A 23835-nucleotide genomic window follows, 5' to 3' on the forward strand; every position below is an offset into this window, starting at 1 on the left:
TATTTATGAAGCACCTACGATGTGCCAGACACACAGTATAAAGAGCTGGGAATCCAGAACCAACAAGACAGACACATGTGCCCACCAGAAGCCTACAGTCTGGTAAGGAAACAGCATCGCAGTCTATTCAAAAGTACAACTTGTAAAAAGTGCTATGATGGAAGTTAAAAACAGAATAGCAGGGCTTCCCTGGTGGTGCAGTGGTTGAGAGTCAGCCTGCCGCTGCAAGGCACACAGGTTCGTGCCCCGGTCTGGGAAGATCCCACATACCGCGGAGCAGCTGGGCCCGTGAGCCATGGCCGCTGAGCCTGTGCGTCCGGAGCCTGTGCTCCGCAAGGGGAGAGGCCATGGCAGTGAGAGGCCCGCATACGGAAAAAAAAAAAACAATATATGACTCTGGCTGCAGTGTAAGAAAGGATTAAAGTGAGTAAGAGAGAAGGTAGGAGTTGATGGGAAGCAGTGGGGAGATGATGGAGAGAAGGGAACCAAGTTAAAGTCTGTTCAGGGGACTTCCCTGGTCCAGTGGTTAGGACTCCACACTTTCACTGCCGAGGGCCTGGGTTCAATCCCGGGTTGGGAAACTAAGATACCACAAGCTGTGCGGCACGGACAAAAAATAAAAAATAAAATAAAATCTGTTTTAAAGGCTGAGCTGACACAGTTGGCCATGGATTGGACGTGAGGGACAAACAAGAGGGGTCAAGAATGCCTCCCTGTTCTTTGTACTCTTGATCATCATCTGGCCATCGGACCATAGGCATGTTGAGATGACCCTTTTTTCCCCCAGCACAGAAGAGGTGCTTAGGAAATACCCTTGCGTTGATGGATGGCTCCCAGAGCAAGCATTTCAGATGCCAGGACAGGCATCTTAGAAGTTGAGCACAAGGCCTCTTTCTCCACTCTGCAGCTGACACCTCCAGGCTCAGTCTTCTGCCTGGATGGTGGTTTTCACCCCGTAGGAGAGTCAGAGAGCAGACCTGTGCTTCCTGACCCTCCCCAGCTCTCCTCCTCGGTTTCCAGGGCTTCCCCAGGGACCTCTGGCTGGGCGTTTGGGTGATGGTTGTCACTGCAGTTTCCATGTCAGTCTGCCTCATCGGCCCACAGGACCTCCGGGGTAGAAGCAGAAGTTCTCGTCTAACTTCTCAGCTCTGGCAGAGAGCTGGGGCTGAGCAAGAGGAGGGAGTGGGAAGAGGAGGCTGGGTTCTCAGACCTTCTAGGGTCCCTGACAGGAAAGACCCTGAGTCAAATTATGGGCAACGGAAGGAGGCGGCAGGAGGAAACTGGTACACAGACATCAAAATAAATTCTGTCTCCACTGAAGACGACTTCTCTGAGGCAGCATCCCAGGGCACCGGCTTTGAGAAAGGGAACACTTTGTATTTGTTCCTTGACAAGTAGCTTTGAAGCAGTTTTGTAGCCTTGAGAGGATGCTGTGGCCATGGGAGAGCAGTGGCTTCTAGGAGGTGGCCGAAGGGAGGAGAGAACAGCCCACGGGTACCAGCACGGGCACACACGTGTGTGCGCGCACACACACACACACACACACACACTGCTCAGCAGCCTGCCTTTCGATCTTATGCTTTGAGAATGCTGGTGCTACGAAAATTGAACCTAAATCAGATCAAGCCTCCAGATCCAAGTTCCAGATTACAGGAAATATGGGGGACAGAGGAACAGGCTGTACAGGACCTCAGAGATGCCAACAGCCAGAGCCAGGTGTGGGGAACCACAGAATAACTGACCAGATTGCTTAAACAAGTACGTTGCAGGGGAAAAAAGAGAGGGAGAGAAAAACTGCAGCTCAGAAGAAACTGAAAAGACTTTGCTTGCCATGTGTGGCTCTTACTTGGATCCTGACCACCTGTTAAAAAATAACTGAGACACGGGCTTCCCTGGTGACGCAGTGGTTGAGAGTCCACCTGCCGATGCAGGGGACACAGGTTCATGCCCCAGTCCGGGAAGATCCCACATGCCGCGGAGCGGCTGGGCCCGTGAGCCATGGCCGCTGAGCCTGCGCGTCCGGAGCCTGTGCTCCGCAACGGGAGAGGCCACAACAGTGAGAGGCCTGCATACCACACACACAAAAAAAAAAACAACAAAAACTGAGGCAACTGAACGCTGACTAGAGTGATAATGACACACCTGATATCAGGTGTGATAATGACCTTGTGATTACGGTTTTAAAACAGAATCATTAGCCTTTAGCGCTGCCTGCCGAAATACTTATGGATGAAATGATACGATGTCATGGATCTGCTTTGAAATAATCCAGAGGTGGGAGAGCAGAGAGGATACAGATGAAATGGAACCGGCCCTGGGTTGGCAGCGGTTGAAAGTAAGTGATGGGAGCACGGGGCTTGTTCACTACTCTCTCCACTCGTGTGCGTGTGTGAACTTTTCAGGAGGCAGACATCTGCCTTGCGAGCCTCGCTCTGTCTCTGCTTTGCTGTGTGGCCCTGGGCAAGAACCTCAACCTCTCTGAGCCTCTCCTCATCTATAAGGTCATACTTACAGTCACACTGCCTTACAGAATGGATGTAAATCTGCCCACAGCCCACTGCCTCTTGTTTCCTCCTGGAAGCTGCATTCATAACGCGACCCCCTATCATCCTCGCCTTCAGAAGCATCACCATCTCCAGCCCGCGGGTCCTCCCTTTCATCGGATCCCCTCGTGTTCCACAAGGGCTCTGCAGGAGTCCTGGGGCTCCGGACAATTGCTTTCACTAAGACTCTCATTATGATGGAAATCATCTGCCAACGAGTTTTAAAATTAGCATTCCACACAAGCCCATTACACTATTGCCCCAATGAGGGATTACTTTCAGAGCGGAGAAAGGGCTGCTGGAGACCAGCAAATAAGCAGGGTCCTCCGACTGCAGAGCAGAAGCTGTATCCACTGGGAGAAGAAACTGCAGCCTGGCCAGCATGCCTATAACGCACGTTATTAAGGCAGGAAACCCACGCAAGAACTCGGTGCAGCCCCACGGCCTGCGATGCTCAGAGATGCCGGCAACGAGAACCGCACCCACCAACACCTCTGCAGACATGACGCCTGCACCTGGAGCCCTCGGGGCCTCTGTGGATCCCGTGGGGCACACAGGCCCCAGTGGCCCAGGACAGTCCGTCTCCCCGGCTCCTCCAGAGAGCTCGGCCCCAAGGTTGAAGGCCAGAGCAAAATAAGGATAACATCCCCTCTTGGTTCCCTGGCCCAGAGCAGCCTGGAGGTTAGAAGGCTCTGGAAGCCAGGAGCAGAGCCAGCTTCATGAGTTGGTTTCCAGATTCTCAAAGAGCAGCAGTGGCCACTGGCCAAGCCTCCTCTGGATGGAGACCCCCCTGGAGGTCGAAACGCTCGCCCGGCTTCCAAGAGCAGCTCTCACTGCCCTCTCCCGCCCCCTCCCCTCCCCCCTCACTGGGTACCGCAGCCTTTCAGCTGCTTCTGAGCCCCATCCTGCAGGACCACCACCTTCCCACCCACTCACTGTCTCCCAAGCGGCTGCCACCACCCTAGGCAGCTGCTCGCCAGAAGCCAACACCCAGTAGGCACCCGGGGCCAGTGGATGTGATGAGTTCCTACCGAGGGCAGGATCCAGCTAGGCCCTGAGGGGCAGAGGAACAGGGACAAACACTCCAAAGACAGATTCGCTTTCCCAGGAGAGTCACCCCACAGGGAGGAGGCCGCAGGCACCCCCAGGCTCTTGGGCAGGCAGACCCAACTGCGCACACGGGGGCCAGCTCCGGGAGCCCCTCTGAGGTTCGCCACAACAGCCCAAAGCCCCCAGGCGCCGTCCAGGGGTCCCCACTCCCCAGGGCTCATGTTGGCAATGGTGTGGCCAGAGCTGATCTGTGAGATGCCCAAGCAAACAGCAGCCACATCTGAGCAGCAGATAGGAACAGAGGGCACAGGGGATGGGATACAAGGTCGCAGTTCCAGGCACGATGGCATCTCTGAGGGCCCTGAGACACCCGAAACCTCTCCCACAATCAGTGGCCTTTGAAGCTGCACCAGCAACTGCAGGGTGCTGGCGCCCTCTAGTGGATGGAGGGGCCGGGCTCCACCTGGACCGTCTTCCCTGGCCCCGGGAGGAAAGTGAAGGTCCCCTTGCCCCTCCTCAGCGTCTCCCCGTCTTCCCACTGGTCCCAGACACAGGGTGCCTTCTCCCTACGGCCCTTCCCAGCTTGCTATGTGGATCTCAATTTTACTACGGTGCAAACTTTACACTGTAGGACTGACTGTGAAGTCAGTTTAGAGCCGGCAAAGTCTTTGTTAGGAGTGAAGTTCTGATATGATTCAGGCATCCAGGAGGCATTTCTGGGAAGCATGGGAGGCACCCACTCTCCCCTTCGGCAAGGCAAGCCAGACTACAGGACTCCTGAAGCCATCAGCACCCCCACTTTTCAGAGGAGAAGTATGCAGGCGGACCCTGAAGGGGGAGGAAGAGGGATTGGAGCTCACTGCTTAAGCAATAGCAGCGAGGGCCGAGAGGGCGTGGAGTCCCAGGCACAGAGCGAAGGAGAAAAGCCCGCCGTGGCCCCGTCCCTCTGTAGCCACACCAGGCATCCCCAGTGCTCCCAAGACAGTGGGTGGCAGGCAGCAAAGGGGACCCTGCTTCAGTCCCCTTGACACCAGCGTCTCCAACAGTATCAAATCTTTATGCTTGTTCTACCAAAGGGAGGCCACCCAGGAGATGCTTCTCATGGTCACAACAATTAATCAAGCGCGGTTCCTGCCCTCAGGGAGTTTTGAGTCCATTCATCAAATGTCAGATCCACTGTCCCTGCCACGTCGTGGCCCCCTGCACCTCCCTAGAGCTGGCTGCTCAGTCACGTCACTCTGCCGCCCAGACTGCACGTGCTTGGAGCCCCTCCCTCACAGTGCTCGGGAGGCAGTGACCACCCCCCACCACGCCCCAGCCCCGGCCACCAGAGCTGGTATTCAACTTGACCCTAGGTCCCATGCCTTTGTGACAGGGCACACCTGCCCATCAATCTCCAGAACGTCCCCAAATCCACCAGTCCCAGACGCCATCCTCTCTCGCTGCACCTGGGGTTTCATTTCCTCCCCTTTCCCCAGGTCATGTACACAGAGCAGCAACAATACTCTTTAAAGGGCTTGAAACTTGATGTTCCCCTCCAGGCTTCCCTGCCTCGTGCTCTGGCAGCCTCGTGGCTCAGGGGCTGCCCAGCCTCTCCCAGCTTCTCTGTGGTCCAGTAGGGCTCTGTTCATGCTGTTCCCTCTGCGGGAACGACCCGCCCCTGAGCCCCCTTTGCAAAACCGGCTCTTTCTCAGCCTTAAGGCTCTCGGCTTAAATGTCAACTTGCTCAGAGGAGACTCCCCGAGCCCACACCCCACAATTACACTCTCCCACAGCACCCCAATGGTTTCATTCACTGCACTCATTACAATCTGCATTTTATTTACACCTCTGTTTACTCCTTTTAGACCTATCTCTCCAAGGAGAACTTGAGCTCCATGAGGGCGGAGATGTCAGTATTGTTCACCACTGCATCCCCAGCGCCTTGCTGCATACAGTAGGTGCTCCGTGAGTGCTGGAATGAATGAAGGAAAGGGTCCAGTGCCATAGGAGAGATGCAACGAGGGTTCAGAAGAAGGAACAATCACTTCCAGGTGACCCAAGGGGGAAAAATAAGATTTGAACACGCAGAGGTGGTGACAAAGAAACTCAGAAGCAAAGGCGTGGAGGAGGGTAAGGACGGGTTGGGTTTGACTGCAGTGAAGAGCGAGGGTAAGGAAGGGAGAGGTGGTCTTGGAGAGCTCCGGGGGTATTAAAACAGGAGCAGAAAGGCGCATGGAAGATGAACCGCAAGGCAGAGGTGGGCAGGGGACCGGAGGGAGTGACAAAGTGACCAGAGCCTGGACTAGCACAGAGCAACTGACAGAGACAAGGCCATAGACGGGAGAGCTGGGGCTGCAGGAACCACGCCCGCTGCTGCCCCTTATACCCCATCCGTCCCCGTTCCTGTCTCTTCCTTTCCCTTTCCTCCACTTGGAGGATCCATCCCGGAGTCTCATTTGCGGCAATCGGTGAGAAGCCCCATTGCTAAGGAGCACCTAAAGCCCACCCCCCAGGAAGCACACACTCCAGACCCAGGGTCCAGACGGCGGCGTCCTTCTTTCAGCCCCGGGTTAGGAGTCCAAGATGAAGTTCCAGCGCCACCTCGTGGACGGAGCTGGAATGCGTGGCGCGGCCACACCCTACATCCCTGCATCCCAGATTCAAGCAAAGTCGCCTCTGAAACTTCCCGACCTCAGGAAGGCTGAGGAGGCTGGGGAAGCACAGAGCACTAGGGTCAGGACCACAGGAGGCTTGCACAGCGTCTACCCGAATATTCTGCGAATCGCTGGCTGAGGGAGCGAGAGGGCAGGTGGAGGTAGAGAAAGCAGGGGGTCCCAGGGGAAATTTTCTGAGTCATCAGAAAAGGGGAGACATTTAACAGGGTTAACGTTTATAAAACATTTACTATGTGTGTGTGCCAGGCTTGGTATTAAATGCTTCGTGAATATTCATTACTTCCTCATAAACACAGTTAAGTGGACACGGTTAATCAAGAAACAGGCGCCAGGTCGCGGGGCTGGTGAGCGCGGAACTGGGATCCGAACCCAGGGAGCCTTCGCCAGGTTCTGGGCACAGAATCCCAAAGTTATAAACGCTTCGACCGCAGTCACATCACAGAGATAACCCGGAAGCCCCCCCCAGACTACTGCGCGGGGACCCTACCTGTTCAGAACTCCAGTTGGTTGGTGGGTCGGAGCTCTGTACCCCCAAGAAAGCCGTGAAAACGGACTCGCCCGTGACTTCGCGGTCATGGCCTTCTTTTCACCCCCGAGAAGCCCCACACCTGCGATTGGCCCGCGCTTCACGTTCAACGCCAGCCCTCTATTCCCCTCCTCAAACAGCTGCGGCCTCTTTGTCCTGGATTGGGCACGTTTAATTCCCGAGGCAAACGTGTGGGTCCTGGGAGGCGGGCTTTAAATTATGGGGAAATCGTAAAGCCCCACATCTTAGTGCATCATCCTCCTTTTCCCTCCCACCACCCTCATCCCTAATCCACCCCCAAATGTGGTCACAGCGGGGACTTACCACACCCAGATCATGAAATCCAAACAGGAAGAAGCTCAAGGTCAAGGAAACTCCCGGGTACCATAGAAAGAACAAGGGTTTGAGCGGCAGGTTGGCCATGATTCCCTTAAGATTCCCTTAAGATGCCTGAAGCGCTTCCCAAGACTTCCGCGCCTCCACTTCCCGGCGTGTAAAATGGGGAGAAGCTAGTTGTGCCTGTAAAGCTGTTATCGCAGCGACTGGCAATTAGCTTATGCTCAATACGTATTACTTTATTCTCTGCACACTCAAAGGGCTTTCTTTTTTTCATTTTAAATAAAGACGCGCATTTAGAGACCCTGCTCTTTGCTTTGGAAAAATAAAATAAACTGCACAAGCCCAATGATTCAATGACCCGTGACCTCCGTGCAGCAGACAATCCAGCAGGCGGAAATATAACATGCATACCCCATGTAAATGACCTCTATTCATTATTAACCCATTGTTCCATGTGGAGTACAGACCCAGTGCTGCCAGATCTTCTAATAGTTTTAACACAAGCTAGAATTTTGCTACAATTTTAGAGAAATCTGATATCTTGAACTTTGACTCCATTTGTTTGACATTTTGAAATTACCAAACTAGGCAAGCCTGCAGGATGAATTAAGGCTATGTACACAGGTCTTGCACATGAACTTTGATATTAACTTTACTCAAATTTAATTATCAGGTGAGGTTTTGAAAGGACTCGTGTTCCCACTGGCTGGTTCTTGCCCTTCTTTCCAGGCCCAATTAAAGACTGGCTCTGCCATGTGCTCCCTGTCACCACCCAGATCTCCCACAGCCAGTTCTCTTTGCCTCGACCAACTACAGTATTATTAGCTAACCTTTCTTGGGTGAGGTCCTGGGTCCCCTAGGAGACAGTGCGCTGCTCCCAGGTGAGCACATGCTTTACACGTGGCCTCCTCTCCCCTACCTACCTCTAGACTCCGTCAATGTTGGTTCCACTCCCTGAATCTTTACCACCCTGAATTCTAATCTCTCTAACCACCATGGTGATCCTTCTCACTGGCAACCAGCAAAGGAGGCAGGACCGTGTTTACAGATCCACTCCTCATCACCATCTTCAAACATGGATGTCAAATCGGGAATTAGAAACGCCACGTTCTCTCTGGCTCTACTTATCCTGCGTCGACAGCGCATGGGTGAGTCCAACTTAACAGACTTGGGAAACACTAGCTCTTGACATCACTGTGCTCAGCATCTAGTCAATGAAAAGTCGTGAGGACTGCCTCCGTTTGGGTTCCCCTGAAAACAGCTCCTGAGACAGGATTCAGCTGCCAGTCCTTGATGTGTGAGCTGATGTCAGGAAGCACCAGTAACGGACAGGCAAAGGGAGACACGGAACGGGGAGAAGGATGATTACACCCCAAGAAAAGGGAATAATGAGTGGGTCACTGCTATAGCCGACTGGAGCTTAACCCCACTGAGGACCCTCTGAATTGTTCCAATGAGGGGCTGTTTATCTTCTAGTTCCACAAACCCAAACCCCGCTGGATGACCATGACTGCTGGGGTATTGACTCACCAGCAACTTCCAGCAGGCTCTGGTGGCTCCACGTACTTCCAAGTCAGGGACCGCCCTCAGCAGGGAGATCCAGGCAGACAAAGGTGCAGGAATGTCCACAGGTGACCCGGAGGTGGCCACGGGCACATAGGTAGGGTCCTACAGAATCCACTGCAAGAACTCTGCCTCAGGAAAACCCAGCACCAGAACAGAAGCCAGTCTGTACGTTTAGAGAATAAATTACACTTTCAAGGCATCGCCCACTGGCTCAGGCGGTTTTCCCAACACTCCCGTGATAGACGTGCTAGATGTGGGGACATTATTCTTTGCCCTAATTTACAAATGGGAGAAATCAAGTGTTTGCCCAAAGCCACATAATCAGTTACTAACTCTAATTTGCAGACTTGATGAACTTCTTATAACTAAAGACCTTGCCAGCAGGATTACTTTAAATAGCAAAGCATGTAATTCTTTAAAATTATTTTGCAATTTTTAAAATTGATTTCCTAACGGCTTTTTGGGAATTCATCTGATTCTTGGTGTTGTCTTTGTGTGCTTGTGTGGTGGGCTTTGCTGCAGTGACTCCCATATTCCGTGTCTGCAACTTTCTGGCCCCTCACAGTGTCCTGAGACTCAAACGCCCTTTCGGACAATTACTCTTTCAACCTCTGCATTTTACCTTTATTTATGTAAAGTTATTTTCTGGGCACTGAGAAGACTCTACTGTTAATTAAATTGACTTAAAGCAGGAACCCTGGATACACCATGCAAACCTACCTCTTGGTTCAGCAGCTTAGGGAAGCACAATGAATTTTCATCAAGAACGACCTCAATGCACGTTGCCAATGAAATTAAGGTTCATCCTGATCAAAGACAATGGCCGTGTTCTATCACCCAATGTAGACATACTTTCCAAATTAATCTGCCTGCTTTATGCCTGCATTGTGCCCACGAAAAGAATGTCATTCGCCATCTGGCTCTACAAGGATTAAGTCATTAGCCACTGCCGTTGCTGACCTTTAACATACCCTGAAAGGAGATTGGGGCAAAGATCAGGAATGAGGCACTCTGTGCTCTGGGAAAACTGGTAGAACAGGCCTTCAGAGAGTTAGATATTTCCAGGAGAAAATTTTATGAACCCAATTGCTTGCATCTTCTCATACAAGCACTACAGTCATTAACTGAGATACCTGTTTCTCGTGACTCGCAACAACCTTCTGTGGAGAGGTGAGCCTGATTACACCTACCCTTCCTCCAAAATCACTCTCATGCTGACCTCTCTCCCCACCTCTTTGGAGCTATCTGAGAGGCTGTCTCCTGGGCTATAGTCCTCAGTAAGTCCCCACATAAAACTAAAACTCACGGCTCTCATGTTGTGGGTTGTTATTTCAGTCGACTGCTGGGAGGGAACGTCTATGGGGAAAAGTTAATGAGGCTGCAAGACTTCAACAAAAGAGATTTTGTAAAAATTCCCAATCCAGAGATGGAAGCAAACTTTATGTAAAGAAAAAAAAAATGACTTGCAGTTTAGAGTCTTAAAGCGTTATAAAACTGTGGTCCTGTTGATACCATTACTGTCTCAGGATTGCAGATTTAGAAGTGATTTATGCAGTGCCTTGGAGGGAAGGGCTATCTCCTGACCCCAAGTGGAGGCAGCCAGGACTGCAGCCTGCAGTGTCGGAGGCCAGGGTGGAACTGCCCCCTTTTCTTTCTGCGCAAGAGGCAGAGACTTTTCCAACTCAGTGAACACAGTGGAAGACTTCAGAGCAAGCCCAGCCAAAGGCTGCCTTGTGCTCAAAACCCCTCCCAAGTAAACGCCACCTCCAGATTCTGTTCCAGTGTTATTTGTTCTCTCTTCCAGACATGGACCCACTGGGGAGGCTGAGTGCCTCCAACGAGCCCCTGTAAAACGCAGGATTGAAGATCAAGTTTGGAAACCAGCCCCACAGCCTGCCAGCAAGATGACCGTGAGAAATAGCTTACATTCAGTTTCCTCTTAGGGTCTTTAGGACCCCTACTACATGATCAGCGTGGTGCCCGGCACACACGTTCATAAAAATACTATTACGTTGTTGGTTTGCAAACTGGCCCCTGTACACAGAGGGCAAGGAGAGAACAGAGGTATAGGCAGACTGTCCCAGATTGGTAGGTGGCAGGTTTAATAAGCAAGGGAACTTACCTACGAGGATTGTCCTGGGCGGTGCACGATAGTAGATCTCTGCCCCCATCAGCTAGAATCCTAAAAGTCTATATAGAGGCCTTAACTGGGTTCAATCACGTCTTCAGTCGAGCTGGTCTCGGCAACACCTGACTCTCTCAAGGCTGCATCCTTGAAATGGCTGTCAGCATGGGAATAGTAAGCAGCACATACATTCCAAGGACAGAGGAGGGGGTGAGGAGTCTCCTGCTGCCCAGGTCTAACTCTCCAGTCAACCGATGGTCACTTCCTCTCCGTGATTCCCTCCAACACATATGCTAATCATTGCTGCATTTTGGCCCTGCATCATGACAAATCCACAGTAAGTGGCGACAAATTCTAGCCATCTTCAACCTCAAAAGCTCTCCTTCTGCTTAACTCTGTGCAAAGGGCACAGTGTAGGAGGGCTTCTGAGAAATCCTTCGAGCTGGATACATCACCTTAGTGACATGGTTGCCCTCTGAATTGTACAAGGACACCCTTAACAGTGGATTTTTCAAGAGGAAATTAGGTGAAGGGAAAGAATCCTTACGTCCTTTTCCGCCTGTCCTGATGAGACATACTGCTTTCTGCCTTATTCCTCTGTGCCTGTCAGTTGTTCCAGGCCAAGGGCAGAATTTGCAAACCCAGAGAAAAGTGTGTCACCACGATGGAGAGCAAATCTGCACTCTGCCTCGGCAGAAGCCTTCAGCAAACTGCTTCACCCCTGTTTCATCAGCGGTAAGATGGGGCTAATAGTATTGTACCTACCCCCGGAGGATTGAGGTGATGCATAGAAAGTTCTTAGCGCAGTGCCCAACTCTGTACCCACAAAGAAGTCCCAGGTACCAGCATGTCAAACGCATTGTTTTGCTGGAGCCAATAAACTTCCTTCCAGTTTCACAACCTCATGTACCTATAATTTGCCAAGTTCGACACCAAACACAAGGATGGTCTGTACTTCACCGGATGGGACTTGATCATTTTGCTTTCTTGTTCACCTTCCATCTGGCTGGTGGTCACTGAAGTGGGATTGAAGTGGGTGGGATTGAAGTGGGGTGGGATTGAGGGTCGAACGATGCTGCTTCTGTTCTAGATTCTATCATCACTTACTGTGTGAGCACCAGTGATGTCCTCTTCTGTAAAACTTGGGTGCCAAATACCAGGTGACTCCTAATTTCCCTTTCAGAGCTACATTTTCTTTCCTAAGTAGAAAATCGAGAAAACCAAATACCACACAGTTGCAACGCTCTTAAGCTTACAAAACACTTCTGCATTCATTCCACCTTATTTCATCTTCAAAAATCCACCGTTGTCCCCATACAACACAGAGGACACCCATGTATGTTCACTGGGGTGAGGTGACCAGCTCAAAGTCTTCCAGCACGTGCACAAGAGAGCCAGACTCAAGAGTTTTTTGCTCCCCAAACCCCATGCTCTCCCTGCTATACTCCTTTTCTTAAAAATAATAACAACAGATTTGAAAGGCTATATAAAATCCACACACAGAACGCAACTTGGATGAGGCTTCCTTTTCCTAGATTGAGGGCTGAGAAGCATCCAGATGTCAAGCTTTGTGGTACAAGTCACACAATGCAGGAGCTATGCTGGCATCTAGAGACGGCTAAGCAGTGGCCGTTGTGTGGACATCACAGATGCTGTGGACAATTAAGAAAATGTCTATTTGTACATTAGAATTTTGCTAGTTAGGTGTGTACCAGACAGACTGTAAGGTGTTTAAAAGGGGCATAACTAGGACTACAATTAGTGAATACAGGACTAAACATTAAAAGACTAGACTTCAAAATTAATACCCACTTAAAAACGCGTGGTTGTAAAAGTTAGAATTTTGCCTTGATGAAGAGAAGGTAAGGTAAGTCCACAACGCAGTAGCAAGAAAGTTGCTAATGCAAAGGAAAGAACGAATACACCAAAGGGTGAGGGCACAGTCATGGCAACAGCATCCCAGAGGAAATCAAAGGGGCTAAAGCACAAAGTCCAGATCGAGAAGCTGGAGCAGAACACATGGGATGATCCTGGGTGTGGATCAGGTTCACAGCCCTGTCACGCACTGTCATGCACCCAAAGGGCATGGATGGCATCACCAGGCACCTGTTTAACACCCTTTCCAGGGGGCACACTTTTGAGAGAAGGCTGCATTTGAGCAGTTTCAAAGCATCCACAGAAAACTGTGCTCTAGTAAAATACTCGTCTTACTTGTCAAAAAAAGTAAACTATTTTGAGCAACTATCATGAACTAGTGGGAAAAACCTAAGACTTCAGTTCATGCTTTTATAAACTTAAACATATTAAAATATATCAGAAGCACCACGTTTAAAGGAATATTTACAGAAACCCAAAGAATCTCTCTGTGATGTGAATATTTACTGAGAAGGGCGGTAGCCAAGCTGTAGATATCTACATCCCCAAAAGCCTGATCAAAATTTTTTTTTTTTTTTTTTTTGCTGTACACGGGCCTCTCACTGTTGTGGCCTCTCCCGTTGCAGAGCGCAGGCTCCAGATGCGCAGGCTCAGTGGCCATGGCTCACGGGCCCAGCCGCTCCGCGGCATGTGGGATCTTCCCAGACCGGGGCATGAACCCATGTCCCCTGCATCGGCAGGCGGACTCTCAACCACTGCGCCACCAGGGAAGCCCCCGATCAAATTTGAAGAGCTCTGGGTCAGTAATAAAATCACGCACTGCAGGTTCACAAATTTATGTAAGATTATTTCTTATAAGCATTTTAATAAAGGCCTATGTGAAGTCAAACAGGAACCGTTTGTACAATGAATTATGTAGGGAACTTTTAACTACAAATGCAAGACATCAAGAATACATTCACTTTTTGTTTTATTAAAACAAAACTACAACTTCTGTGCTTCTTACAATATATTGACAAGCATAAAAATCAATCAATGTTTCCAAATAAGTTTCACTCACAGCGTCACATGGTACTTTATAATAAATCTTTTTATAACAATCTGACACTTCTCTGTACAATGGGCAAATAGTTTAACACCTTCCATCAAGGCTTTTCAGAACTTTAGATGTTTAGAAATAAAGTCAAAAGTCTCTTTCAAATTCAATCATTAGTTTGTATTAAACTGAAATGCCAGATGCTAAGCCTCAAGTTCCTAAAATGTGTTTTAAAAAACAGATTTACATCCAAATTAAATCTTATAAACCTCAGTGGTAAGTCCTATCGTTTCTAAGCACTAGAACTATTTATGGATAAAAAGCTGCATTCGATTGTGCAATATTTTCTTCTAGGTTTGAATTAAAATCTTAATTTTTTATCCCAATTAATCCTAATGTTAACTTTGCTACTTTCAGTGAAAAACCCAGATACATTAAGGGGCTGGTCTTTCATCAAAGAAAAGAGCTCTGACCACCTATACTATAGTTTTCTGTGCTTATTGTCTCCAGGGGAGGAAATATACATCCATTAAATGCAACATTTGATTATACAAAATGCATGCAAATTCTGCTTCTGTGCACATGTGTTATTGTTTTGACCCCTTAGAGAACTACCTAACATAGTGTTTCCCAAAATGTTTTCTATGACCCTAAGGAGAGGTCCATAGGTGTCCCAAAGGGGAAAAAGGCCCTGGGATCACACAGATCGGGAAATGCTGGGTTAAACAGGCTTGGTACTGGCAGGCCCTGAGCCCTTACTGCACTAAAGTGCACTGTGAGTTTCTAGGAAAGAGGGTCCGTGTGCAAATTTATTTTACCAGCAACACGTTTTCTACATACAAAACACCTAGGAACATCTCACAGAGCGCTCATATACATGGAGAACTTTGGGAAATGCTTTTCCCCTTCAGACTGGAAATTCCACAATCTTACATTCATTGCAATCCCTGATGTTTTCTCCACTCACCCTGTGGCTTTGTGAGACTTAATAGATCTGAACAGATCTGAGAAGGAAGACTCACAGTACTGTTACTAGTTCTACACACTTCATGCTAGTTCTTTCCCTTTGTTTTTCTTTAAGTTTTGAGAGCGGAAGTTCCTTCCCCTCTTTTGAATTTCTTAGGATTTTCTCATTTTGAAAGAGTGCAATTTCACATTGCTTATTATTGGGTCTTTTTGTTTGCTTTTTAACTTGAGTCACAGCTTGTCTTTCCCTGGAGGACATGCATTTCAGTTTTCTAGAAATGCAATAGAGTAAACTGTAGTAAATTATTTACAAGCACCTAGTTTGTTTAATCTTACATGAAAGCCATTCGCTTTTGGAAAACAAGAATAAATCTAGCAAAACAGTGCTATCTGGAAGCCTTATTGGGATGATGGATGTTCATTCAGTAACGAGGCACTCAAGAATGAGCTGTGCTAAAATTAACTCGAGGGTGAGCTTGTCTGGATGAGCAGAACTTTGGTTGAGATTTGCCTTCCTTAAAAAAGGTTTTCAAAGCACCAGTTAATTACAGAAAGCATGCATATTTATTCTCACAGTGAGTTAAGTGGCGAGAGAGCTAGCAAATCATATATTGCATTCCCCAAAGCATCTGAGTAGATTTCTAGAAAACAAACCAACTGAAAGGGAAAAATAAAGCCAGAGAAGCCATTGTTCCCTGCTTAGGCTGGTGCAGCAGTAGCTCTTAGCAGAAGTCACAGGCGGGGCAGCAGAATCCACTGGGAGGTCAGTCCCAACCTTGACTTAAAGGGTCTGAGTAATCCTTGGTCTATAATTCAGCGGATGAATAAAAGAGACTAGTGAAATATTTGCTTGCCTAGGCAAGGAACACACAAGGGGATAAATAAGCCTCCCTGGCTGTTCCCCCAAACACAGAGCTCCATCCTACTTAGGAAAAAGGAATGCTACACGGGGAAGACCCCACTCCACACCAGAGATGCTGCAACACTGACAACTGCTTAATGGTACATGAACGCCTATAAAGAAAACATATATTTTAAATGCAGAATTTGAGAAGAGTGGAAGAAAATCACAAAAGCATGGCATTATTGCTCTGAGTTTCAAAAGTTTCATACAATGCGAAATACCAATTAGTACCTTTCCCTCTCGCAACACACACAGAATATTCATGAGATATTATTAGTGTTTAAAAGCCAAGCTGATGAAAGCACAAACTTAATTCGCAGTACTTTTCGATTAAATTCAAAGATTACCTGCAATATTCATCACGAAAAATTCCTATTCCATAATACCACGGAGAGAAGAGAAGGAACAGTAAGCTGTTAGAAAACGTTTAATATCACATGATTTTTAAGAAATCACTATAATTACCATAATTAGCTAACAATTATGATCCCTGCTCACAAAAAGGCACCTACATGTTATGAACAATTTTTCATAATTATTTGCCACTATGTGGCATTGGGGTTTAGGAAAATAACCCACACACATTTTTAAAGAACCATGGTTTTTTTCTTCCTCAAAGCTAAAAAACCTATAAATGCCTCCGACCATTTGCCAGTCTGCAGGGCTATCACATATACCGTCCAGGTTGTACTCTGCCCAACGTAAGTGGGTACTAGCCACCCAGAAGACGTGCAGTGCACGACCGGTCTGCATGGCATGAGAGGACTGGGTCAGTAGCCTGAAGCCAGGGCACTTTAACACAGGCTATCAGGCCAAGCTAATAAGTTAATACAGTTGCTCTCTCTAAGAAACAGCTGTACCTGTGATAGGCAGGTACTACCTGAGGGGCGGGAAGGTGTACAGACATAAAATAGGAGTTGTTCCTAAATACTTGCTGGTCATTTAAAACTCAATGGCACTTTTTCATATGAACAAACGTTTTCAAAGTCAGTTTTCTGGCCAGGTTTATCTTGAATTTCACCAGCCAAATTTATTTCCTGGTGTTAGCTGTTTGGTCACATTATCTCTATTCCTGACCTAAACTAATATTGCGTCTTCACTTAGCTCTTAAAACACTTTCTGTATCTGACTGCAACAGACAGCACAGTGATACCTGGGTGTCATGTATATTAGCCCATTCATCTGTAAAGCACTTTAAGATGAAAAGTGTTCCCACTTAAAATTTAGCTACGATTGACAAAGATAAAAACAAAAAAACAAAAACAAACAAAAAAATCCAGGGAATGGATGACGCAATTATTTTTAAAGGAAACATTAACCATTAATCAGAAAATATGCCAACAAATTACCTGACAGCATTAAGTATACTATACAAGATTCAGTTCTAGATTCAACTACATTTTTGTGTCCATCACAGTAATTAGTCCTTAACAGTTATACTTAAAATGTAAATCTTTAATAAACTCCAAAATAATCGTTTGCGATTTCATTTTGTAATCTATTGATTATGAACTGTGAACGGAGGCTGAGGGCCCCCAAAGTGTGATCTGTAGGCGGCTGTGTCATCTCAGAGTCCGATGATCACAGATCACGTAGGGGAGAAGGCACTTGTCTTCCAGGAGGTCATATCAGGACAGGTCAGGCCCGACCACACGATGGCACCTTCCACTCTCGAGCCACAGGCAGGAGCCTACGAGGGACTCGTCCCACACTCGTCACTGGCCAGACGTGCCAGGAGTTACCTACAGCACCACAAAACTCAGAATATATTCTAGGAGTTTTTGCCGGTTGCACTGAGGTAGAAAAGTGTTGCTGAGTTCTAAAACAGACACTCTCTTTTGTTTGGTCTCTTTGAAAACCTAGAGAGAAAGTTTAGATTAAATTAAAGACAAACCAAAAAGGGTCAGGGGGAATTTCTATCACCAACCCTGCTCTGTGTCCTAGACCAGAAAATGCAGTAAGGCACGTAGAGCCATATGCGGGCTTTAAGTAAACGTCCATGTAGGCATGTGCAAGTGTGGGGTGGGGGGGTTTGGGGGCAGGTGTGGGGTTTTGGGGGTGGAGTTCAACCAGTGTACTATATTTTTAAATTTACATTGGAATAAAGTCACAAATATTCCCTTACAAAGACCACTAGTACCTTCATGGAACTCATGTCCCAAATGATATGTGAAGATAAGGGATACCTGAGGATACTTCTAGAAATACTGGTAAAAGCACAAGAAAATAACTGAAGGGACTTCCCTGGCGGTCCAGTGGTTAAGACTCCACACTCCCAATGCAGGGGGCATGGGTTCGGATCCCTGGTTGGGGAGCTAAGGTCCCGCATGCCGCACGGCGCAGCCAAGAAAAAAAAAGAACTGAAAATCATAGGGCATAATTAACATCCCCATCAAAACTGTAGTAGAATCTTGAAACACAGACACCGTCGTTTGGAATGAAGATGAAAACCAGGAAAATTCTGAAACATTCAAATAAATCTGTGCTGATGGGCCTCACCTTCCATGTGCCCCTTCTCCTCCCAACCCCCAGAAATGCCTGCAAGCTTAATCCAGCAGAAACTGCTTCTCCCAGGGTTCAGCCCAACACAAGGGTGCCTCACACAGACTAGATCTAAATAGAAAGAAGACAGACGTGAACACACTCTTTTATACCATAAGCAGGGGACACTCACCCCAATATCCTTAAACATTTTCACAGCATTCTTCACAAGACAGTAGGTGGCACTCTCAGCTGTGGAGAAAGAAAAAGCCCATCAAACGTTTCGGCCCAGCAACAGAGTAAACCCCAACATCCACAGGAAGAGCACGGGAGGCTAGGGAGAGGGTCAGAGCAAGTCCAAGGACTGGGTCAAGCTCCCTTTCGCTACTGGCAACCTGTGAGGCCTCAAAGGATTTGCCGTTTCTTTAAAGCTACTTCGTCATCTTTTAAGGAAAAAAGAGAAGGAGAGAGGGATAAGGAGAGAAACAGGGAGGGAAGGAGAGAGGGAGGCAGGGAAGGACAGAGAGAAGAGGAAGGGAAAGAGAAATACCCAAAACGTCCATCTTGAAGGATTTTTGTAAGACTCAAACAAGACAGTGTGCAGAAATTCTTTTAAACTGCACAGTGATGCATACATGACTACTACACCAGTGGGACCAGAAAGAGCACAAGTCTAGAGGTTGGAAAAAAAGAGTTCTAAACCCAGGTTGCCCTTTAACTAGCTATGTGATCTGGAATAGTGTCCTCATCTATAAAGTGAGGTGATTCTAGCTCTAGATAGCAATCTAGAGATATTTCTAGGGATATATCTACACATCTATCTATCTATCGAGAGATCTAGATATCTCTAGATAACTATAACTAGATATCTCTAGATAGATTATCTCTAGATCCCTCATGGCTCTAAAAATTATTGATTCAAAGTAGTTTCAGTCCTAAACCGTAACTGTGTAAAATGCCACTCCCACCCCAATCACACCTCTTCTGTAGCAGACAGTACCAAGTGCCGGTCAGTATGGGGGGCAAATGAAACACCCACTGCTACTAGGCATGCAAACTGGTTCAGCACTTAAGAAGCACTTGGCAGTACCCACTAAAGCTGAACCCACCACACCCTGTGACTAGGCAATTCTCCTATATAGCCCAGCATAAATGAGTCCCTGTGTTCACCCAAAGGCACATTCAAACATGTTCACAGCAGCACTATTCAGAGTAGCTCTGAACTGCAACACCCAAATATCCATCAATGATGGATGTGAATAAATAAAATGTGGTAAATACTTATACAGTGGAATACTACAAAGCAACAAGAATAGACAAACAACTACATGCAACGACATGTATGAATCTCACTTGCAAAGTTAAATGAAAAAAGCCAGACATAAGAATATCTATCTGTATCATTCAATTTATATAACACACCCAAACAGGTAGTAGTAGTCATCTATGGAGTTAGAGGTCAGGATAATTTTGCATTCTTTTTTCCAATTATCTACAATGAGCAGATTCCTATAATCGAAAAATGTGTAGCTTTTAAAAGAAGCCAAAATAGGATCACACATACCATACACTGCAACACTTCTTTCTGTCCTGGTTATTAGGTATTTGTGCAGCTTTTGCAGATATTCATGCTCTGGAACAGGACCACTGAAGTTGTGAATGAAGATGGCAGCAGAGCTGTAGGCCTCCAGCAAAGGCCCAAGGAGCCTCTGTAGGAAGGTGATGAACTGCTGGTGCTCCTTGGACTGGCTCACCTGGGAGGGGAGGGGCGGGAGACCCCGTCACTGGGGGACAAAGGAACCTCCTCAGAGCACCAGCGGCTCAAGAAGACGGCCTCTCACCGGCTCCACACAGAGGCAGCCTACTGCTCCGTGCGCACAGAATCGCCCCTGGAAAGGACTGCTGGTTTTGAAATGCGTTCTTTACTGTAATCACTGACATTCACAGTACTTGAGGTTTGCGTTCATTGAACAGCTGCCTAGGAGAAATTGTCATACTTGAGGAATTATGCCATACTGTCATCACTGAAAATAGCTAGTCCTGAGGCTGGACCCTCCAGACTTTGAAGCCTGGCTCGACGGTCACTCAAGTGCACAAAAAGGCCACATGTCGAGACCCCCGAGATCATCTCAGTCCCTCCCAGCCCTCACTGCCTGCCATCCCCACATGCCTTCGGGCCCACAGTCCAGCAGAGTGGGGAATGGTGGTGGTGACGATGGGGTGCTTTGGGCAGTGGGCGCTCTCATTGCAACCCTCCCCCAAAACATGCACGTTCAGACGAGCCTCTCTGGAGTGTGGAAGCAAGATCACTGCCCCATCTCGAAACTAATAATACCCAACATGGAAAACCTCCAAAAGTCATTTGGACTCTCCTCTGTGTGTGCGTGTGTGTCTGTGTGTGTGTGCATGTGTGTCTGTGTGTGTAAACTAGGGTTATTATCCCACTGCAAAGACAGTAATCTACTTAGGGTATTCAGAAAAGAAGGGTCATTACCACTAATTTCTAAAATTACAAATTAGACAAAATTGCTTTTTCTAAAGCAGGGACAATCTTTTAAAAATCAAATTTTCTCCTGTGATAGGATTTGTCTTAATTTAAGGCAAAGAGCTTGATGTAGGAAATTTTGGGAGAGACGGCAAGACTGAGCATGACTCAAAAAGAGCAACCAGGCCAGTGGCAGCTGAATCTTAATTCTCTCCCATACCTGGTACGGTACTGCCTTGCTTCAGTGATGACTGAACAAAACCACTGCCTCTTTAGGAGTGAGTGCAGGTGTGGGTAAACAGGTTTGCATCTGTGCATTCTGATGAGAGGGTCATGAAAGGTATCATCTATGCTGTTCATCTTCCCGAATTTTCAGACTCTTGTCTCTTTTTCCATTTATCTATACCCACACTGAACAATTCAAGGTATTAATTCAATTCAAACAGTTTCAGTATCCTAACTGAGCAGAAAGCACCCCGGATAGTTTGCGGGTGCTCTGAGTGTGAATTAGTCACCAGAGTCCCAGTTTATAAGAAGCTCATAACTTGTGGCAACATAAGCCTCAACTCATCACGGTCATGTCCACCAGAATCCTTCACCCAAGTACCTTCAGGAAGCAATCTCGCTGCTCTTCACCAAAATCGCTGTCTTCATCTTCTTCATCACTTCTCCAAGACAAAACTTCAGGAAGCTTCTTGTCCCACTGCTGCTCAGCAAGACCAGGACTAGTATCTTCCTGATCATCTGGCTATGCCAAGGAGATGACCAAGAGTAAATAAACATGCACAGGCACGCAAACACCTGCCCGGCTGGACCCCAGACAAAGCAGCCCTCTCTCATTCCCTCCCCTACTCTGCTCTGTTTAGCCATTCACAACATCAGTCCACTGCCCTCTCCAAACTCAAAATCACTCGGAAGACAGCAGGGGAGGGAAAAAAGAAAGAGTGAGGGCGAAAGCTACCAGACAGATCAAATAAAATACCCTTCCCTCTCCTAAATTGGTACCTATTTTCCCAGGCCATACCCTCTATACTAAAGGTGCCAAAATTAAAACAAAATCTCAAAAAAGAAAAATGCACATGGGCAAGCTACAAGCACACAGATAGGCGGAAGAGCTGATCTTGGAAGGCAGACTTCTGGATGTCAGGGAATCTAGTCAAGATACGTCTTACGCAACACCCGTTACACAAAAGGAACCAAAATATTAAGCAGTCCCAAAAGACATTTATTCTCCCCGTTCTTATTTTTCTCTTCATCTCATCTGGACTCGACTATATATCAAGTGGAATTATTGGTTCAGGTGGCTGGTAGGAAAGATAATGAAGAGCAAGAAACTAAATAAAGGCAAACAAAGGCAAGCATGTCCTCTTACCTCCGCCACTGTAAGAATGCCATACTGGATAAACCTGCCTACTGTTTCATGGCAAATTTGGTAAAACGTCTGGCAGGGCTAAAAAGAAAAGGCATTTCAATGTAAATGTCACTGTCCTCCACTTATTTTTTTAAAGACAGAAAATAGCATACAAGGTAGCTGCTGGATACTTCCACAGTATCACCTGCCTCCCTCCACTGGGCAAGCCCTAAGAGTTCCGACGCCCGCCCTCTTGATGAGTGCATGTCGTGGACAAAAGAAGAGACCTTGTAACCTGACTGGCAGAGCACCCAGTGCAGCACCACCTGCAGAGGGGGCTCCTGAGCTGTGTCTCCCCGAGTGGAGCAAGGCCTTAGAAGGGCTGCTGGTCAGGACCCTACACCTGTTTCTTCCTTTATAAGACAATTTCTCTGCAAAAGCTATCTTACAGTAAATGTTATACACAAAGGTGGTGGATGAGGAAACACAATATGTATTCAAATAACTCAAAAAAGACCCAAGTGAAAGACAAGGTCGAACTTGAGGGCCTTATCTACCCTGCCCCCTCCCACCCTGCCCCCAAGATTCATGCAAAACAGATTCCCCAACAGGACCACAAACATAACATATATAAAGAACGCTGTGGAGGAGAGCTGTACTCACAATACCTGTGCTCATAAATGTCCCAGGACACACTCATACAAGTGGAAAAGAACAGACTTTAAAATAAAATATAAATTCTATTTGTTCATGATTTTGAGGAAAGAATCTCTCTACTGCTTAATATGTATGCCTCCTTATAAATGTCTACAAGTATTTAAATATACTATAAATGCTCATTAGTTCCGCTGGGCCTTGCTTTCCCCATTTGTAAAGGAGAAGGGGTTGAGCAGATGAGTTTTAAGCCTGTTTCTGACTCTTCTCTTCTACGGTTTTATCATCCACGAGTGGGCATGTTAGTTATTTACAAACCCCTGACCCAGTGGCTTAAGCACAATAAGAGCTCAATAACTCTGGATCTCAGTGACGGAGAACGCTGAGCCATCTGTCCTATCACAGCTCACAGCATGCGAGGGGCTCGCTGGACCGGTGACCCCAATAGCAAACCAAGATAGTAACGACATAATGGTTTGGTGGTCATTGAGACCCAGGAGCAGGATATAAAGCTTCAATAATGGGCCAAAAACTCTCTATAAGGAAAGCATTTTATGATTTCACAAAGATGCTCAAGAAAAAGAGAAGAGGCAACACTAAAGAGTCTTCACTTACAAGCGAGATGGTGCCTTCGTTGGAGAGCAGATAGCACAGGCTGGCGGCCTTGCGCACCAGCTGTTCCTGGCTGATCAAGCTGGGAGACGCAGGCGCTCCCGGGCCCCTCTTCTTCAGAACTGCGTACAGGCTGCAGGCTGAGAAAGTTAAAAGCATCAATGAAGCTGGCAGCCTTAGGTCTCCAAGAAAAACTTCAACTGGCTCAGATTAGTTGGATTACCTCAAAAGATTATTAATACATCAAAAATAATTATCTGGGGCTTCCCTGGTGGCGCAGTGGTTGAGAGCGCGCCTGCCGATGCAGGGGACGCGGGTTCGTGCCCCGGTCCGGGAAGATCCCACATGCCGCGGAGCGGCTGGGCCCGTGAGCCATGGCTGCTGAGCCTGCGCGTCCGGAGCCTGTGCTCCGCAACGGGAGAGGCCCGCATACCACACACACACAAAAAATTATCTGCATTCACTAGAGAAATTTAAGTAAATCCCTTCAGAATTTACTTCTTATGATTCCATGTGATCCCAACCTTATCAAACCTTCCTCAGAAGCTTCCATCCCGTATGCTCTCTGTCTCCTGTTGCCTCCACTCACTTCAGTCGTGTATGTCTCATCTCACTTAGATTTTCAGCTCGTGAACAGCAAGACATCTTACCTCTCCTCCCTAGTA

General features: G+C 47.5%; 1 protein-coding gene across 2 annotated transcripts in view; it reads right to left on the reverse strand.

The window, feature by feature from the left end:
- Window positions 1-17329: 17329 nt before the first annotated feature.
- GPAM (glycerol-3-phosphate acyltransferase, mitochondrial) overlaps window positions 17330-23835 on the reverse strand; it is a gene marked incomplete at both ends in the record, with an annotated part of 39254 nt that continues 32748 nt past the window's right edge. For both annotated transcript variants that reach the window (XM_079696862.1, XM_079696863.1), the window contains 6 exons: window positions 17330-17446; window positions 18262-18320; window positions 19633-19822; window positions 21161-21301; window positions 21926-22003; window positions 23174-23310. In XM_079696862.1, the coding sequence (XP_079552988.1) occupies window positions 17330-17446; window positions 18262-18320; window positions 19633-19822; window positions 21161-21301; window positions 21926-22003; window positions 23174-23310 (722 nt within the window). The remainder of the gene's footprint in view (window positions 17447-18261; window positions 18321-19632; window positions 19823-21160; window positions 21302-21925; window positions 22004-23173; window positions 23311-23835) is intronic.

The sequence above is a fragment of the Hyperoodon ampullatus genome, assembly GCF_949752795.1.
Source record: "Hyperoodon ampullatus genome assembly, chromosome: 1".
Taxonomy (NCBI): Eukaryota; Metazoa; Chordata; class Mammalia; order Artiodactyla; family Ziphiidae; genus Hyperoodon; species Hyperoodon ampullatus.